We start from the raw sequence: 20,715 nt of genomic DNA, 5'->3' as shown, positions 1-20,715 counted from the left end.
TGTAATATTCACAAACATTACAACACTGCAGGGTGGAAAATGGTAAATAATTTATTTTTGCCATAAATTTGTGTGTGGGGGTAATTTTGTTAATTGTTTTTGTTGAATAATTTTTATATATTGAATGTTTTGTTCTTGTGGTTTGTTTGATATATCGTAAAGATTTTTTTTTTTTTTTTAAGGAACTGCATTTTTGTATGGAATAATTATTTTCTTATTTTCTTTCCACGATGTTTTTGTACAAGCAGGTCAAATTGACGGCATCCAATTCCAGGATGACCTCATCACCCGCCCAGTACCGTTTTGATGCTGCGAAGCACCTGTCACTCTCCCCGCAGGAAGGCGTCCATAGGCTGGCCCTGAAAAACACGCTCTCGGCCCATTTTTTTGCTGCAAGCCAATCAGCGGGCACTTATTCGCCTCTGTCCTCTCCTCATTGGTCAACCACAACGTCATCAAAACGCTAGTATCTTGGTTACTGGCTCATATCGGTGTCACCGGAAAACGTTCTCGTCTCTGATTAGTCGGCTCGCGGTGTGGGCGGGGCTCTTGGAAGTCGGTTGACGTTGTTGTTGTAAGTGGAGTGGAAATTACTTTGTGGCTGATGGTCCGGCTTGGGGATTTTACGCTCACTTGCGCCACAAAAAGATGCTGGAAAGTTAGCCGCTGTCCATTTTCACCGAGTGGGCGAAAGTAGGAGGACGGGAAGAATGAAAACATCTGCGGGGCTGCTCAAGGTAAGAAGCGAGGTGGTGGAGGCGGCAAAGCGGGGGGAGTGCAATCTCGGTTAGCTAACAGCTAACGCTAGCTGCCGATTAGCCACAGCTTCGAGGAGACACAAAAACGACGATGCTCAGTATACATAAGAAATACAAATGTAAAAAAAATAGTCTTTTGGGATCAATTGACGTGTTCATTTGTGTTAAACGCGCGTCGGTAAAGTTGTACGAAGCCGCATGCACCCCATGCTCTTCAACGCCTCTTTTTACGTAAGCGTTCTTCTTGATATTCGTCCAGAACATCACAGGCGCTAATTTACGACAAAGCACTTGTGTTTGCGCTCAATTTGCTTCCGCGTGTGTCAGCTGTGGTGGTGCTAAAATGCCCCCCCCCCTTTTTTTCTCTCGCTCCCTTTTAAAAAATGCCCCCCGTCCAAGTCCAAGTGGACTGGCATGACTGGGATGTGTCAGCATGCGGGCGGCCATGTGTGGACGCACACGTCTGTCACTGCCAGTGAGTGACGTCATCCACACTTAAGAAGGGCGAGCGATGAGCTGAGCTTACTTCACTTGACTGTCTTCTTGTCTCTTGTTTTTTTTGGCTCCAGGCAGTAAAACAAGCGCACCCTCCTTCGCTTATCAAGGCCGTGTTACACTCTTCAATTATTAAGTTGCCTTCATGGACTCTTCGGAGTGCACCAGGACACAAAAACAACAACAAAGAATTCGTCAAGTTATGTGAGCAAAGCTGGACACTAGAGTAGCCCACAAATTGTACTGAAGGATTACTTTGCAATGATATCGCTGAGGTAAAAAATAAAGCTACAACCTCCAAATAATTGCTTGCGTAAGAATCAAGTGAAAAAATACTTGAGTACTAAGTAACTAGTGCGTAAATTCAGATTTTTTTTAAAAAATTTAAAAATAAAACTAAGTACCAACCAGACACAAATATTTAAATTAGTTCAGAGTATGAATTCAGACTAGAGTATTATTAACGCTCTCCCAAACAATGAAATGGTCACAGAATGTATAAATTAAGACAAGTTCTGTTGCAAGACATTGTATTAAATTGGAGAGGTGCAACAATTTACCTATTAATCAACAACTAATTCATTATCAAATAGATCAACGACTATTTTGATAATTGTTTGGAGACCTTGTCCAAATGTTCAGCGTTTCAGCCTCTCAACAGTAAATCGTTTCCAATCTCTGGAGTCCTCATTTAAGAAGATTAATCATCTTCATTTTAAATCAAAATAGGGCCTTTGCAAACATCTGCTTTTATTTATTTATTCACTTTGCAGATTTGTTTATAGACCACACCAGTTAAGTAACTGAATCATAATCAGTCCATGGTTGTGCATTTCATCCACTGTCAATTTGAAATAATGTCCTCTCTTTGAATAAAAGAATGAAAATGTAAAATAAATAAATAATAGTAATTGGTATGATTCCCAATTTGGATGTTTTGTAAAATGCGACCTTTTAATGGAGTCGTTGACGTTACACAAACAAAAGCGACATGTAACGTGAAGCGAATGCGTGCCTGAAATGACATGCTAGCATGCTAACAAAACATGACATCACGTAGAAGTAAATGTGGCCCCACGTTCGTTTTGCTGTCAGTCCTAAGGCATTTATGACAGTTTGAAATTGACATTGACCGATGAACACACCGTAGTTCCAAGTTAAGCTCAAGCAATTTGTTGTTTTACACATCATCGTCATTATTATTGTTATGTAAATTGTTATGTAAATAGTTTTCCTGAGGAGGTTCAGTACAATGCAGCCTGTCCCCCCCCCCCCCCCCCCCACACACACACACCCCACCCCTTTTTATGTGTGTGTGTGTGTGTGTGAAGCAGACGACAATTTTCTGCCTCAACCATTCCATCCAATTTGGAACAGAGTTAATTTTTTTCATATCATTTTTTTCACATCTTATAAATAGTTTTAAAAGAGACCAGAATAGCGCTTTTTATTTACATAACAATATGTCAAACATCTTCCTGTTGGATGCATGAAACCACAAGAGAGCCTTTTTTGCCTTTTAACTTCCGCAGTCTGAATGAATGCCGGTGAAAGTGAAATGCTCACTGATTGGAATTTTGGGTCAAATTTGACACGCTCAGCACGATTCTTATCCATCCAATATGGACAGATTGACTGATCGGGCCTTTCCGTTCCTCATCACGTTGTGTTCTTTCCACAACGTGTCTGCCAATTAGCACAAGTCAAACTGGTTGTTTTGGCTGCCATGCTGATGATGAAGGCACACCCAAGCTTGGTGTGTGGTACAAGCTAATAAGTCATGTCTGTGGCAAGCCTCAGCTGCCAGTGCCGTGTCACGAGGCCGCTGGAAGTCGCCGACGCAACCTGGACGGCGAGCGAGTTCTCGCAGAAGACAAGCCGCTGGCAGGTTGATTCGCCGTTCAAGTGTGCGCCAACAGCTCTATTAATTGATTGGAGACGTGACACAATTCATCGTGGGTGACCACAACTAATTGTTTATTATATTAATGAACAACTATTTTGATGAATGATTAAACGTTAAAGACCAACTTTAACTTCAAATTGTCATTGTAAAATTTCAGCCTTTCAACTGTAAATGTTGTTTCCCTCATCGTCCTCCTGCATGAAAGCATGCGGGTTATCTTTTTGTTGAATCAAAAAAGGACTCCAATGGCACTTTCAGAGTCGGGGCCCATTCCACTGCGTTCCCACCACATCTGCTTTCATTTTGGAAAACATTGATCGCCATTTGTGACTATTTTCAACGATGACACGGGCCAAACCAGCAAATGAATCCGAATCCATTTGTTTGTGCATTTTATGCACTGTAAAAGTCAAAGAATTGTTTTTTAAAATCTGATTCATCAACAACATCATGGAAACGTTGATTAGTTATAAATATATAAATAGTTTCAAAATTGATGATTGTTTGCTTAGTCTGGTCTGGAAGCTATTGGAGTGCACCAGTGGAGTTTGTTGTCGAAAAGAAACCAGCATGATCTGCGCTTCCAAAAAGTTTTCAAGCCTATTTTTTGGGGCGTGCATCGATCCACAAAAGAGGATTCAATATGGTTGTGAAACGGCTCACGGATACAATTAAAAAAGTGGGCCAAAATTAGATACAGTGACAGTGGACCCGGAATGGAAAGGTTAATATTGGGTCAAATAAGCCAGGATGAAGCAGGAAAAAAATAGGTCATGGTTACGGTGAGCAACAAGTTTGAGGTTCTCTCCCCCAAAAGCGACGAATGCTGAACATATGTGCCTTGCGATTGTCTGGTGGCCAGCCCACGGCGTACCCCACCTCTTGCCCAAAGTCAGTTGGCATAGGCTCCAGCACACCCGCAACCCTAATGAGGTCGTGTCCAAATTGACGGGATGGCCGCCGTCACACACGTTGCCGAGCGCAACCTTCCTGTGGACTTGCTGTTGCTTTATTGTCTTGCCAATTGTGTGTACAGTACACACACACACACAATTACACGTGTGTCCTACTAACCCGAGCAATTGGGACGCTTACTTATTAATGTGGACGTTGGAATGGGCCGACTCTGAAAGTGACACTGGATTCGTCAGCCACACGCTCACATGCCTAGCGTTAGCGCTAGCGGGCAGCTGTTTGCGGGTGTCCGTCCAGAGACTCATTTAAAATTTCATGGCCTAACGCTTCCCCTGTGAAAGACAATACATCAGCGCCATTAGCTTATGTTATTACAGACAAAAATCATGAGACAGATGCTTAAAGTCCATTTCAATAACTTCACTTTTTAAAATCCAAGTATCATCCGTAAAAAAGACCAATTTTGTTCTTGCGACAATTCATCCATTATCTGAAATGATTATTCGAGTAACTTGAACAATTCATTGCAAAAAAAAAAGGTTTCAAGAAAAATCTCTGCCCCAAAGGTTGGCGGCGCTCATTTTTCATCACGGACCAACGTTTAGTTTGGACATGTCGCTCCATGTGGACAGAAGAATGACAGAGAATAGAGTCCATAAACAAAACTGCATTTATATACATTTTATGGTGTATAATCAAGCAAAGTGGAGTTTTATTGGAATACTTGATAAGATGATCAGTCAAAAACACGACAAAAAAAAAATGTGAGCCTCAATTTTATATTTCTGATTGATCTGAAGATGGAATTATGAAATGGTTTGTTTTCTTCCCTGTTACACTAAAAAGCGAACAAGAAAAGCATGTGTCTTTTTAATTGCTCATTGGAAATGTAATGAAGAAATGAGCCACAATTTCCCCCTTTTATTTTGGTGTGACTTTTGAGCGAGCACAGGTTGTTTCAGATGAAAGTGGAAAACCTCCAGAAAGAGTCCAAACGGCACCTTTGCATGGTCGTGTCAAAGCTTTGCTTTAGTTTGGACAAAAGAAAAGAGAAAGTAGAATAATACTCAACACGTAATTAAATTGTCAACAAAAGTTCTTTCATTTGTGTTAGTTGGAAGGCCACTTCCTGGTTGAAGTGAGTTTGTGTGCGCGGGGATTTTTTGTGGGCGGCTGTCAACATGGCATATGAGGAAATAGCAGCCTCACCAAATTAGGCAGACATGTCGATCATAACGAAAAAACAACAACAATCCCACACACCCAGCAGGAGACTGAACAGGATGTCCATTTTGGTTTTGAGGCAGCCATTTTGAGAATGAAAAGGGTTTCCCCAACAACTAATTGTACCAATTGATACAGATGATTTTGTGTGCGTCTATCATAACAAGACGCACGAGAAAATCCCAAAAGACACATAACTCAAATTGAACGGCACGTCTGCCATTTTGTTTTGATATTGGGAGAATTCCAGGGCTGTGATACGACACGTAATTGAGCATTTGCCCAAATGAGCCCCAGTTGGAAGCTTCTTCCACTCGCATGCCAAAGTTGTCCTAGTGGTGACAACAAGGAACGTACTTGTATGGAATGCTAGTACACCCGTAAACATAATGGGGTTGTTTTTGTCCACATTGGCTCCTTCCTCGCCAAACACCTGAGCTACGTAAATCATGTAAAGCACTTTGACTTGTCCACTTGACTTGATTGTATTGTTTGCGTTTGTCAAAAAATACATAGGGAAAAAATAATTGCATATTAAATTGCAATATTGAGGGTGGGAAATGTGAATATTCTTCAAAATGGTTCAGCCCTAATAAGCAATACAGAGAAAGAATGGACAAACAATACAACAGTGATATTTTTCTTGATTAAGAGCATGGAATAAAAATTGAAATTGATTGAATGGGTGAGGTGCATATGATATCCGAGCAAATTGTTTGGTCACCAAACAAAGTCACTTTCGACTGGTAGGTCAAGGCCTGGCTGGCCTTCTCTTCCTCTTCCTCTTCCTCTTTCTCTTTCTCTTTCTCTTTCTCAACCTTTGGACTTGAAAGGGCAATCGGAAACAAAAGCCTTTCACGCTCTCTGTCCTCATGTCTTTTGCTTCCTTAATTAGCCGGCGAGTTGCGCAGCAGGTTGGAGGAGATGCTGTAATTGTTGATATGCGCTCAAGTAGCAATTAGTTGTTCACATGCACAATTTGTCCTTCAACAACGACTTTTTTCCCCCGTTGGGAATGTTTTGGAACGTTATGACTATCGCACCTATTTTGTGGGTGTACCCTGCTTTTCAGCCTGGATCTTACATGCTGACTTCAAAATGTTCCTATTGGCCCGATGGTTGGTATGCGTGTGCCTGCTTAATCTGGCGGCCGTATGTAGGGAGGCCGCGAGAGGGAAGTTCCACTTGGCGGATTCTTGTGTTGTGACCCAACTGAAGCCTTGCTGGCATGCGGCAGTTTGTTGGTGGGTGTGTGCGGAATATCTGAATTCAGCCTGGTATGTGTATTTGCCAGAGCAGGAATGCGACACGCTGCATCGCTCACGCCACCACAGACAGAAAGAAAGTGTTCTTCATCTTGAAATGTGAAGAGGAACAACACAGACTCAAAATGGATTCTTGTTTGTTCACGTGGATGGATTGACAGTCCACTAGCGTGTTAGCCTGCCACCTTCGACTTGCTCACATTCTTCTTGTGCCTCTGTTAGGGGACAGTACTGCTTGCTAACCTGACTTTGGAGTTGAATTGGTTCCGTCACCAAACTCATAATTCAACTTGCTCTCAAATTTCCCGATCGAAATCCGTTCCCAACAAAAAAACACCACCGTTTTTTGTTTTTGTTACACATTTTTTATCAGAAAAGATAAATAGCACCAGAGTTCCCCCCAGAAAACCTGCTAAGCCTGGTGGTCAAACTAAATTTGGCCCAGGAAAATATTAGTCAAGGGGTGGAGTGCACAAACGACAAACGGCGAATCGTATTAGTCGACGAGGGATACAAATGACAATCGCCGAACCGTATTCGCGGACGGGGGGGATTGCACCATCGACTGACCGGCGCCAACGGGGAAATGTGAGTGCGCGCGCGGCCTGGCGGGGCGACAACAAAACCATGGTGTGCCGCCAAGCTAATAAAGCATTGGGGGAAACCCTCGACAATGTTTTACAGGTGGAGGTAAAAAAATGTGGGGGGGTTTTAATCACATGGTTGGATGGCGGCTGGAGGCAAGTCATAGCCTCGGAACTCAGTGACGCCTGTTGTTGTAATGCAGAATTCCAGCATAGGGGGCGACACAAGCTTGGACTTGATGACTTAACCTGAACTTGATGTCCTCTTTCCCCGCAGGAGAGAACGTACCAGCCCCCGGAAAAAGAGATGGCCCGGCTCGGACGGCCCGTACTGCACAGACAAGACGACGTCACTCAAGGTGAGGCCAGCACTATTTTTCAAAAAATGATGACAAAAATATGGGCGCTAGAGAGACCATATAAAACATTTTTAAAATCATTTTACCCCGCCCACATACTTGAAACACGGTGAAACATACTAAAACTCGACGATCACTTTTGAAGAAATGAAAAGAAGACTCGCTTGTTTGTGTCACTCCACTGGAAGTTTACGGTACAACTTACGCACACAAAACAAAGGCACTATCTTTGGTTTTTAGAGAGAACGCTTTCATGCAAGCCACCTTAGATGGACTCATTAGCATTAGGAATAGCATCAATGTTCAAATAACTGTAAACCTTCAAGAATGCTGCCACTTTCACACACACGGAGCAGCAACACACAGTAAAAACTGAGCTCACAACTTAGGAGCGACCAGGATTGCTGGAGTTCACATGTGGCTCGGTTTTCTCTTCCTTTTTGCTATCAATTACGCTGCTCGGTGCCGCCTGGCATGTTGTGGCACAATGTGGTACTACAACAAGAAATTCTGACTTGCCAGTCCACTGTAACGTCACATTAAAAATCCCAAATATAGCAAGAGCGCCAACGAAGAGCCGCCATACTGCCGGGGTTGGCCTCATGACCATCTTTTTTGTTTTTCTGTAGCTGCCGAACGTCAGGCGAGGGGGGTGCCGGCCCGTGACGTCTCGCCCGTGGCGGCCTCCCTGCCGCGCCCTGATGCTTCCGGCCCCGCAGGGGGCAGCGACGAGCAACTGCTGAACACGCCCGAGTTCACCTTCCAGCTGCCCGACCTCAGCATGTACCAGGACGACTTCCAGGTCAGCGAAAGGGACCTGATCGAAAAGTCCATGATGGTGGCGCTGGAACATGCCGGTAAGACTGCAAACGCTTGATGATGATCAACAACCAACACAACTTTGCATAAATGAACACCGTTAATTGTTGCTGAAATTAATTGTAGCTGAAATGTTAACCGATTCGACTTTATTCCCCTAACATTCAGACTCTTTCTTTTTTTTTCAATTTAAAAAGAGACCTAAATCTCCTATCACAAATATTTCTGGCAGAAAATCGACTTTAGTTTGCTGTTTGAACTTCAGCACTGTTTTCTTGAAAACAATCCACTAACTTTATGCCTTCCTCCAAAATACGAATAAATGAGCTGACTATTACTGACCATTACTCTTAACATCACGAAATCGGACTTAATTCCCTAACGTTGGTGCAACTGTACTCCCTTATCAATAAAGACTTGTATGACTTATTAAAAAAATACAACCTTAGTTCATACCCCCTCCTACGTATTGCGATTTTGTTGCTCTAACATAATGGTAGTAATTTAAGGTGTCACAATGTGCTCATGTTAGGTATGCGCAATAATTAGTAGGTTTGGTAAACTGAAGCATAAAGACGATGAAAAAAAAGTGAGAGGGGAGGACGTGAGCACCGTGACGTGAAATCAATGTCACAAAGACCATGTTATACCTAACATGATGAATAATTGTGATTAATAATCGTGATCATTTCAATAATTTGGGCCTTTATCATACAGCCTAATGTAACAACTTTTTCTTGTGAAAGACCAACTTCATTCCCTTACATGACAAGTTGAATCTGCTGCGGCAACATCAAACTTGATTGCGCTTATTGTCAAAATCATTTGTGGTGTTTGTCTGCAGGGCGCTTGAACTGGTGGACCAAAGTGGTTCCCAACTGTCAGAGTTTGCTGCCCTTGACGACCACCGGAGACGGAAACTGCCTGTTACACGCCGCCTCGCTCGGTCAGCTCTCATTATTGCCTCGTTGCATTTGGCACACATGGCACATATTGTACACTACACGCAATTGACACATGCAGTGGAGCCTTGAGATACGAGGGACCCCACTTAAGAGACGTTGCTGGCTCCTATTATTTTCTTCTTTGTATTTTTTCCGTCTTGTGCCGGTGAGCTCTATTCAGATCACTTGACAGCAAGAAGCAGTTTGGCAAATAGTGAATTTAAAACCAAAAAGTCTTCAAGCTGTTTATTGTCACTCGCAGTTGAAGTTGACTCAAAAATGAAACAAAACAGAACAAAGACAGTAATGATAGTTGTGGTGGTTAACCCTTTAATTAAGCAATGGATATTCAAATGTACAGTAACATATGTTGGCAGACAATATAACACGAATATTTATTTTTTTATCCTCTATGAAAGACGACTAAGATTATTTCAGTTTACTGAGTTGGTCACAGTAGTTGTGAAACTCTTCTTTGTTTGTGTCTGCATCACTGTATTATACGTGGTGGCCAATTTGTTTACCCCAGAAGGAGTTCCGATAAAGAAAAATACAAGTAAAAACTGTTAAATTCCTTACATGCTAAAAAAAAATAAAATACAAAGATTTACGACTGTTTTTATAAAATATAGTTTTGTGTTAGCGTTTGGAGGCCTGAACGAACTGATGGCATTTGCACTCATTTCAATGGACAATGACAGATTCAGAGGTGTTCTGTTACACGCAATCACTAATTCGACTCGTATCTCAAGGCTCTTCTTGACATGCTTACATTTGTCTGAGTCCTCGTCTACAAGCGCACGTGTGAACGAGCTCGTTCTCTCTTTATGGGGGCGGCACCGGCCGCAGGCATGTGGGGCTGTCACGACCGCGACCTGTCGCTGCGCAAGGCGCTGCACGAGCAGATGGATCACGGCGAGGAGCAGGACGCCCTCAAGCGCCGCTGGAGATGGCAGCTGACCCAGCAGAACAAAGAGGTCCGTCTGCCCGTCGAGTCACCCCGCACCACCGGACTCTTTGATTTTCTCAAATAGAGTGCTGCTCCCTTGTTACTTCGCCGTTCACTTATTGCTGTGGTTTTTTTTTAAGTGTTAAAAAGTAGTGTGTGAAATGTGCAAAAATGGAAGCCTGTTGAAATGTTTCAAATGGGTTTGTATTCAGTTATAAAAGGTCATGATTGTAAATCATATTTTTGAAGGAGCTCTTAGTGTCAAATGACAGCCCAAAGTCAATTTTCCATGCGTGGTGCCTTTTCACAGACGAGGCGTCGCAGCAGGTGCATATTGACTTTGAACACGTTGTCTCATTTCCATTTTAGGAGCCTCATAACGCCCGCCACCACAAAAATGATAACAAGTTTGCGCTGCAGGTTGAGCAGGTCTTTATTGTGACAAGACGCCCGCTCACACTTGTTTGGCTTTCTGTTTGTTCCCATTTGTTGAAATTGCTCTGGCCCTGCCTGTAATTCCATGCATCCATGCAGCTCGAGCCAGCGGCTTGACCACAAAGTCCGATCTTATCCCTAAACCAAAACCAAAATGGACGTCCACTACTGGCTTTCCCAAATTAGCCGCAAAAAAAGCAAGCGATTAAAATAGGAAATTGAATTTTGGGGGGAAAGTTGTAGATTTTATTTTAAAGGCTGTACCACCCGGCTCTAGCTTTACTTTAGTGCTTATTTTGTCACGGAACACAACATTGTATGGATCTTGAAGAATCAGGCAAAGTGCACAAAAGCAGCTGGCAATATGGGGATGTCTGCGCTGAAAATGAGGAATGATGCTGTAAACGTGCATGCGTGTCTCATTTGTAGTCGGGCCTGGTCTACAGCGAGGAGGAGTGGCAAAAGGAGTGGAACGAGCTGCTGAAACTGGCCTCCAGCGAGCCCAGGGTCAACTACAGCAACCATGTCAACAGGTGAGCGAGCGGCAGAAAGCACCGGGACGCTCGTCCGTGGCCCACGAAACGCTAACGTCCGCCGTCCGCTCCAGGGGGGAGTCCTCGGATGAGCCCGTGTACGAGAGCCTGGAAGAGTTCCACGTGTTTGTGCTGGCCCACATCCTCAAGCGACCCATCGTGGTGGTGGCCGACACCATGCTGAGGGACTCTGGAGGAGAGGGTGAGATCGCCATTGATAGTTTTACCATTGCACGATTTTTAACATGTCAAAAATCATGTAAGCCGAGTTCTCATTTTAAAATGTCAGCTAACGTTTGGTCGCTTATTTTTATCCTAGCAGGTGTACCTAATGCTGTGTCCGTTTTGTGTGTTATTTAACCGCGCCCTTGTTTGTCCCACCACAGCCTTTGCCCCCATCCCGTTTGGGGGCATCTTCCTGCCGCTGGAGGTGGCGCCCACCATGTGCCACCGCTCTCCGCTGGTGCTGGCCTACGACCAGGCCCACTTCTCGGCGCTGGTGCCAATGGAGCAGAAGGACGGCTCGGCTGAGCAAGGTGCGTTTCCGTACAATGCTTCAGTAACCCTAATCCAAAAGGTCATGGAAAAAATGTGTATTAGTAAAGTGCGGATACCTGAAAACAATCTACTGTAAATACAGTCATTTGTGGACTACAAGCCGCTATTTTTTTCACTTGCATTCGACCCTGCGGCTAATACAAAGGTGCGGCTTATCCATCAATCACAAGGGGGCGCACTATAAAGGAAGCGCAAGAGTGCCAGGCAGAGCAGAACAAAGCAAGTGAGCCCAAATACAGTAGGAGAGACAGAACGAGAGCGAGACAATTTGTGCCCTCATTATGGAAAAGAAAGTGGGAACCCGGTGCGGTAACATCAAAAACACCCGTGGCTTATAGTATTCGCCGAGTTTAGCTAGCACGGCTTATAGTCAGGTGCGCCTTATAGTCCAGAAATAACTGTATTTGTATGTACTTAGTTACTTCACACCACTGTTGCTGAGTGAGTGAGTGTGTTTTTGTGTGTGTGTGTGTGTGTTTCAGTGGTGATCCCGCTCACCGACTCGGAGCACAAAATGCTCCCTCTGCACTTTGCCGTGGATCCCGGACCAGACTGGGAGTGGGGCAAGGACGACACCAACAACAAGAAACTTGGCAGGTGCTGCCTTTATCAGCATCATAATGATGCTATCAACTTGTCCTTCTTTGATGCTTTTTTATCACCAAAAAAGTATACAGGAGCAATCTCATTCAGCCATGTTTGCATTTTGTCCAATATTGTTCCTAGTACAGTACAACAATCAGGGTGTCATGTCTGTTCCACCAAAATTCACAGTGCAATACTTACCTTGACTTTTAAAATGACACTCTCCTTTTTCATAAAAAGTTTAGTCCTCTTACAAATTTTTAATTTTTTTTAAATGCCATGAATGTCCTTATGACAAAAAAATGACTACAGTATTCCACTCACCTTATGACACTTTATTTTATAAAAACTCAAATTTATTGTACTAATGATCTTATTTTTCTCACAAATTTCTTACAATTTTCTTCTTCCAACGTGAAACATTCTTATTTAAAAACTACACCTACAACCTTCCCAGCCATCCTTTCAGTGTGTAAGGACGTAGTGTGTTCCTATTTAGGGATTGATCCCCGACTCCAGATTAGCGACACTTGCTCACTAGATTAGCTCTAAGTAGTTTCTATGAATGGACTGGAGAAACTAGTAGCTTGGTAAATAACCTCATACTTGATGTTCTTCTGCCCGTGACCAGGCTTGTTGTCCAGTAGAGATGATATTGTTTCCAATTGGTTCTTAAAGAAGATGGCGCCAAAGCACTACTGTCTGACAAACGTGTACTGCTGTGCTGCTTCGCTGTGTTTGTTTAACTCTGCTTGTATATTTCTATTGGGCTTACTTCTATGCACACGGCTGTGTGTGTATTTGCGTGTGTATATAAACAGTGTGGCATTTTTGCCACAGAGACAGAAAATAACATAAGAACGCCGCAGAGAAGTTAATGTGGCGCCGGGGGTAGACCTGGTCGTCTGTTCGATTCTCGCTCTCCTCAAGTCGCGTGTCGTCGTGCCCTTGGGCAAGACACTTCACACACGTTGACGTACTCTGCCTGGGTGTATCCGTGTGCGCCTTGCCAGTCCCAAGCCTGGATAAAAGAGGTGGGTTGCAGCAGGAAGGGCATCCGGCGGAAACATGTAAAGCTCCAACCCTAGATGGAAGTTGACAGTACGAACTGTGGGCCGCATGCATACTGTAGTTACTTTGGTCGCTGTTTGTTCATTGTAACAATGACTTTTTCTTCTTCTTAGCGTGACTCTGTCATTGGAAGCAAAGCTGCAGATGCTTCACAGTTACATGACCGTCGAGTGGCTGCCGCTGCCGTGCGAGGTGAGAATGGACGCAGGATTCTCACGCATTTTGCACACTCAACCATCTCAACTAGCGTAACTGGAACGTGTTTGTGTGTGCGTAGAATCTAAATGCAGTACAGCAGACCACAGGAGTAGTTGGTTATGACTTGTAATATCCGCTTGGACAGGTCCAGAAGCAAATGGGCTTGTAGCTTTGCTTCTTGACTTGAAGTGACTTTGGGTAGGATATTTGTTTTTATTTTGCTTCCTTGTTCATCAGTCGGGATTCTTTTCTGATGAACTGCGTTCCATTCCACGTCACAGTTGACTGAGTCAAATGACTCGAAAGTGGTCCAGCTTCCCAGAAGATTAATCTTGAAAAGCATTTGCTGTCCTTGGTCGAGAAGGGGCAAAAATCTGGACAAAACCAGCCTGACAGATGATCGCAATGTGCGTACCGGGCCTAACTTGTATTTGCTCTCCTTCCAGCAAGCGCCGCTGGCCCAGCCCGAGTCTCCAACCGCGTCAGCCGGAGAGGACGCGCGCACGCCTCCCGACTCCAGCGAGTCGGACAAGGAGTCGGTCAGCAGTAGCTCCAACGGTAACGGAGACGCCGTACCCATAGGATCCGCGGTTAGCGGTGGCGGACCCTTGGCCAAGAACACCTCGTCTGCCTCGTCGACATCCTCCAACGGTGGCACGCCCGCCGCGGGACACAAGGACAAAGCCAAGAAGGAGAAAGACAAGAAGAGGGCCGAGTCGGTGGCCAACAAGCTGGGCAGCTTTGGCAAGACGCTGAGCAGCAAGCTGAAGCGGAACGTGGGCGGGCTCATGACCGGCAAGAATGGGGGCGCCGGACACGGCAAGAAGGAGAGCGCCGGCAAAAAGAAGGGCTCGCTAGGGGCCGAGAAGGCCGCCAAGGATGGCTCCCCTTCTCCCCCCCACCTGTCTGAAGACTCGGGCAAGGGCTCGCCCTCGTCGGGTAGCGAGCGCCTCAACGGGACAGGCGGCAGCATGAGTAGCGGCAGCGGCACGGAGGGCGAGGCCTACAAGTACAGCAGCGACGTCAAGGTCAGCCTGGGCATCATAAAGGCGGCCATGCACGGCGAGAGGAGGTTCGTGTTCGCCGGCATGCTGACCACCGACAACCAGCACCCGCTGCGGAAGCAGAGGATCCAGCGCTACCTCACCGAGGTGGAGGAGCGTTCCCGGGCCGAGCAAGAGCAGCGGCGCGAGGCCGAGCGCAGGGGCGTCACCTATGCCGCCGCGCCGCCCAAAAATGGCCCCGCGCCGATCGAGCTCGCTGAGAACTCGCTGACCTCGTTCCAGCTCAGCACCTCCTTCCTTAACCCGTCCATGTACTCTGGCGTGGTGCCCATCCCGCGGCCCTCCCTGAAAGATCAGACGCCCTCTGCGACGCACCTCCACATGCACTACACCGACACTCGGCGCCAGTTGGCCGGCGGCTCGCCCGCGGTCGCCTACCCGTCGTACATCACCCTTCCCAGGCACTGCTCCGCAGCACAGGGGGGCACCCCTAACCTTAACGCACCTAACCCTCAGTGTAATAATAACGATGCGGTACCCTCGTACCCGCTGGAGCGCATGCCGACAGACTATACCGGCTTCTGCCCCTCCAACGGCTTCCTGGACCCCAATAGTGCGCTCCCGTCGGTGCGCCACTACTCTGTGGGCAGCGTGGGCACTTTACCCACGCTGCCGTCCAGCCTATGTCGGACCCCCAACTGCGTCTACTACGGACTCCCCGAGACGGGCAACTACTGCTCCTCCTGCTACCGCAATAACAAAGACACGGAGCCTGCCATCACCATCAAGAGGTTCTGACCCGGATTGGCCCAGATGGGTGGCCGTCTTCATTTCAGTTTGGGCACAATTGGCTACTGCTTCCTGACTCGGGAAAAGACGGGGACCCTCCGATCTAACGGGGAGGTCTCCGAACCTGAGAAGACTGCACTTCTGTTCCAGCATTTGTGTGAGTGTGAGAAAAGTTGTGTATGAAAGTGTGTTTGCTGCAGGCTCGCCCTCTTGATCGAGTCTTGTCCTCTGTCACCTCCTAGTGGAGAGAATGTAAATGACAAGACAGGTGGTGCGCAGAGACGCGCATGAAGAGACCGTGTGTCCCTCGGACTTCCATATGAATGAACTAACAATGCCGCTTACTCGTTGTAGTGAGACGTGAAGCCAACGGCGGCCATCTTACGTTGCCATTCTGTAAGCTGGCCTAGCTTGAACACATTGCTTTGTCTGCGGCATTTTCATGTTATTTTCTGTCTCTACGGCAAAAATGCCACAATGTGTGGCGTACGGTTGTACCAATAAGTCTGGGAGAATCATATATAGTGTTTCCCACAGATTTGAAATCTAAATAGGGGGGGGGGGGGTTCTCAGTCATGCTACTTGCGTCTCCTCTAACCTCATGATCCGCAAGTGAGTGACGGCGAACTAATGTTGCATGCGGTATATCTGGTCGCGACACTTTTTTTTTTTTTATATATATATATTTTTTTTATATATATTTATATATTATTTGATTTTTTTTTTTTTTATCTACTTGGCCAGTTTACTTGGGTGGCCCGCCCAAGTATTAACGTGGTGTGGGAAACACTATATATGTACATTTCATTGCTATGAATATGATGTAAATGTTCTCCTCTAAGGTACATCTGCGAGTGCTGCTCAAAGATTGCCGTGCATCAAGTCTCGACCATCATCAGTGCGATGAAAGCAAAGCCAATTAGGGAAGATTTGCTGCTAACCCTGAGGAGTCACAATTTCCTGATATTGAGACTCTGAATTGGTCAATGCAAACAGTGAAGTTGGTTCTTTGCTAGGCTGTCTTGACGCCACACAAGGATCCTGGCATAAAGTGCTTTCGGCAACAACAACAACAAAAGTTGTCAAAGACAGTAGCAGTGGCAACGTAAGATGGCTGCCGGCTGGCTTCAGCCGCGACGGGCCAATTGATGGTCCATTTCAACAGAAGTGTCCCCGCAAGGGATGGAAGCAAGACGTCCGTTTGAGTGTTGATTCCGTATTCTTGATATCCATCTTAAACTCGTACTAGCAGACAAGAAAAGGGGCACGAATCCAGTTTTTGGAAAGGAAAAAAATGCTTCTAGTACGATGCAGCCATTGTACTAGTACATTGAATTGTCTTACTGCTGAGGTCACATAGTCCTTAAGATGGATATCAAAAGTAATGGCAACATGCTCCAACGGCTTTCCGTACAAAGGTTCGGTTTTTCACTACTGCTCGTGTACGAAAAGGTCTCCAACCCAAACACAGACCCGACGGCTACGGCACTGCACTGATCGTAGCTGGTACCGGGTCCCACTTGAACGGAACAATAGATTCATAGTCTTCCATGTAGGGCATGGCAAGGGTACGAAAGCCACGTTTCCACCAAGCGCTACACTTGGGTACATGTAGCGTCACTTGGGTTCATTTGCTTTTGCGGGGCTTGGAGAACTTGAGGTGCGTCCCGGCTTTGAATTGGTCTGCGGGGGTCCAAATGCAGGCGCAGGATTGGGATAGAACAGATTAACTCTTTGACTGCCAAAAACGTTAAATAACGTTTCGTAAAATCCTATGGAGGAGTGCCAAAGACGTTAAAAGACGTTTTTTTTTTTCAAAACAGGTGAAACTAACCATTTTCTATTGTTGATTACTCAAAAACGGAATAAGGTAGAAACAAACTCTTTTTTTTCTGATGGAAGATGAGAGTCCAATCTTGTTTTGGCAGTACGTGTGTTTCCATAGTCCAAACACATAATTTTCTATGGACCTTGAAAGATCAGTCAAAATGCTTAAAATTGGCTGGCACCCACGGCATCCCTTTTCTGAAAACGTCTGGCAGTCAAAGAGATAAATGAATCTGGATTTATTATGAAGATCGGGAAAGACCAAAAGTGCAGTCCGTCTTTCTCACATTGGTCTTGATCTTTAGTACTGAGTCTCAAGTCCTCCAAAATGTCTCATGTCCGCAAAGATGTGGCCTGGCCTTGACCCGGTCTGAAGCGCTCAACGTCTTCATCTTGACTTGGCTTCCAATCCTAAACATGTTGGCATCGAGTCCTCAAAGTCTTGGTCTTGACTTGGTCTCGAGCTCTCAGTCTTGGTCGTGAAATGGTCTCAAGTGGGAAAAGTTCTGCACTCGACTCGTAAATGGTCGTTTCAATTCCTTCCAATTTTGATGCATTTACTTTTTCTGAACTCGCCAAAGTCTTTTATTGCGTCGTCTGCATTCGTGCGTGCGTTTGAGCGCGTGTCGCTCGTAGACTTTTTCACGGATTTGTCAATGAGCTCCCAATGTTTGATTTTGCGCGCGGTTGTGTATGTGAACCCAAGTGATGTCACCCCAAGCTCTAAATGCGTAGCGCTCGGCGGGAACGAGACTCGGATCCGCATCAAAGCACTGACGGCGTCTCGGCTCCCGACGACCTCCGCCAAGGCTTAACTCCCCCCAGCCCCGCTCGCTGCTATCCGGAAGGTTGTGGGGGCTCGTTGGCCACTTTCCTGTCCCTGCACAAATCCAAGCACTTTTGGCCGGGACCTCCCCCAAGGCTTTGGTGCTGGTCTGAAGTGGGCTCTGTTTGGTTTGATTCTTCCGCCCTTATTCCAGATTTTTCGTACCCGGCTGAAGCTCTTTGGACTCACTAGTAAGACAGCTAGTTAAGCATACTAGTAGAAGTAATAGTAAGTGCGCTGAAAGGTCTGCGACAACCAGTACAAATTGGTACGTTTCCAACCTTTAAGCTGGATATCAAATAGATGCTCAGAAGGGTTTTTGGACATCTATGAAGTGAACTAGTATGCCAAAAGTTGTCCTACTAGTTTGGACAAAGCGTAGCAATACCATCGCAAGTGGACTACTACTGTTTGTTTTTTTTGAAAGCACAAGAAGCTCGAAGGTTAGCATGCTGTTCACTGCCATGCACGGCAGGGGGCGACATTTTTTCCAACCATTTATTTAAAATGGGGATGGATGAGTACCGATACCAGGGATCGGGCTGATACCTCTTGTGGCCGTTAAGTGATCAGGAAGAATAGAAAATTAGCATTATTTCATGCTATATTGGGATTATATTATTTTTTTTCTTTCAAATTGTATCATTGTTTTTTTCAGGGGAAAGTTTTATGTATCAAAAGTACTAGTGATATTGGTACTTGGTATCAGTGACTACTCCACAGTTGAGTATTTGTACTGGTATCGGTTGGGAAAAAAAGTGGTATCGAACATCCCTGATTGAAAGTGACAGTACAGTGGATCCCCGTTATTGCAAATAGCCCAAACCCGTGTCTTTTATTATTCCCTTTGAAAATATTTGTCAATTTTATTTTTTCAATCTGCAAGTATGTGGACTATAAAAAAACAAAACAAAACGTTAGCATTTGAATTGCGATGTGTGTATTTTGTTTTTGTTTTTTGTGACTCTTCCAAAGAACGAGCTGCCGTTTGAACGAGTGGGCAGACGCAACGCAACCTAATCGTTTTGTATTTCAATCAAAATTGTCAAATGATTATTTTTCTACCTTTTCCAACGTTTGTAAAAATGTACAGAAAATGGTTGGATCCTATCGAACGCCAACACTGACGAGTTAGCCAGTCAAGGGAAAATATTTTCTATATTTATAGTCACCCTCTCTTCCTCATGGATTCCCTTCAGGTGCATTTTATTCTTGTGAGGGTTTTTTTTTTTTTTTTTACACTAAAAGCAAACGGTTGAGAGTTGTTCTATTTTTCTACAGCAGAAAGGACAGACGGACGGAAACATCTTTTACCAAATGTGTGCATTATTTTCAATACGCTTTAAATTTTTCTCATTGTATTGTTTGAACGCTTTTGAGAAAGGCTGCCGAGTGTGCAATGTGGACAGAAAGAGCATCAGATTTGATATGATTTTGATTAGGTTGTTCTTATTGTAATTCTAACATTTGCTCCTTCTTTTTTTGCACCATTTGAATAAATTCTTATTGTATTTGAAGAATTGTTTTGAGACTTTTAACTAGAAATTGTCCAAACTTTCTGAATTTCAGCATTTCAACAGCATATGTTGTCTTGTTTCTGTTGGCGCTATCATGACTATCGCTGTGTATTGTTAAAAGATGATATAATTTGTCATCTTTTGCGTGTTCCAAAAATTGGAGATGAGACTTCCTTCGAAGGATGATTTATTACGGAGATCTCCGGTCACACCAATTGAATATCACGTAAAGATTGTGTCAATCCAAGAGTGCGTGCCCCCTCCCTTGTGAAAGACAGCTCTTTATAGAAAGTAAAACGCCTTTTCTCCTCCCATCATGAATAAGTAAAACAGATTGGTTCTCACACAATATGTTACATAACAGAATTTTAGTGCACAGTTCGCACCTGTGTTCATCTTTTAGACAAAATATACTCCCAGGGTACTTTTCGTACCTTTTTCCCAAAACAGAATCTCACAAACAAATTGAACTTGATTTAGAGTGGCCCGTAAGTGATGGTGCGAACAGAGTGTGGGTGTGGGTGCTCTCTCAAAGCAGAATCTGTTCTCACGAAGGACACTGAGAAGGAATTTAAGACAAAAACAAGGTACTGTACCAGCTTAGGTTAAGGTCAAATTATACTGAGTTCAACACTATTTCACCTACTCTACACATCTATAAAACATTTCAACATAAGTTAAGATATGAAATAAAGAATTAAAAATGTTAATAATGTCAACAGTATTTGTTGTTGTTTTTTCAAAATAAGATATTTGAAAACAACCATTTGTAATTTGAATGATGATGATCATATTTGCCACTTTTCTGAAAGTTGTTACCAGTAACTGAATCTGAATCAATGGGGCTTGCTTAGCTGTATTTAGCAGCGCCTCGCGTTTGCTAATCGACCCTCATTGCCGGCTTGAATGCAGCTCACGTGATGTCTGGCAGCTCGTGTGTCCGCAAGCGTTTTGTTTTGGCTCCGAGAAATCCGAGAGCCTTATGTAATATTGAAGGGCGACAAATCCAAATCCTGACGTCCCTCTCCGTGAGCGACGAGGGTCCTCGCACGCCACAAAAGAAAGGAAAAGTCCAGCTGCAGCAGCAGCACTGCCGGATTAGTGCCACTTTTCCTTTTCGTGTCTCCGAAGTTTTCTGGACATTTCTTCGGATG

The 20,715-nt window shown here is 44.7% G+C and overlaps 1 protein-coding gene across 1 annotated transcript; it reads left to right on the top strand.

Moving 5' to 3' along the window:
* Window positions 1-420: 420 nt before the first annotated feature.
* On the top strand, window positions 421-20,181 carry otud7b (OTU deubiquitinase 7B). The gene is made up of 11 exons (XM_077576098.1): window positions 421-737; window positions 7,425-7,506; window positions 8,136-8,363; window positions 9,170-9,271; window positions 10,119-10,246; window positions 11,083-11,186; window positions 11,261-11,388; window positions 11,573-11,722; window positions 12,227-12,341; window positions 13,514-13,592; window positions 14,045-20,181. The coding sequence occupies exons 1-11, from the start codon at window positions 711-713 to the stop codon at window positions 15,398-15,400; spliced, it is 2,499 nt and encodes an 832-aa protein (XP_077432224.1). The 5' UTR covers window positions 421-710; the 3' UTR covers window positions 15,401-20,181.
* Window positions 20,182-20,715: the final 534 nt, after the last annotated feature.

The sequence above is a fragment of the Vanacampus margaritifer genome, chromosome 9 (assembly GCF_051991255.1).
Source record: "Vanacampus margaritifer isolate UIUO_Vmar chromosome 9, RoL_Vmar_1.0, whole genome shotgun sequence".
Taxonomy (NCBI): Eukaryota; Metazoa; Chordata; class Actinopteri; order Syngnathiformes; family Syngnathidae; genus Vanacampus; species Vanacampus margaritifer.
Note: the sequence above shows the minus strand (reverse complement) of the source record. Positions and strands in the feature narration are given on the sequence as shown.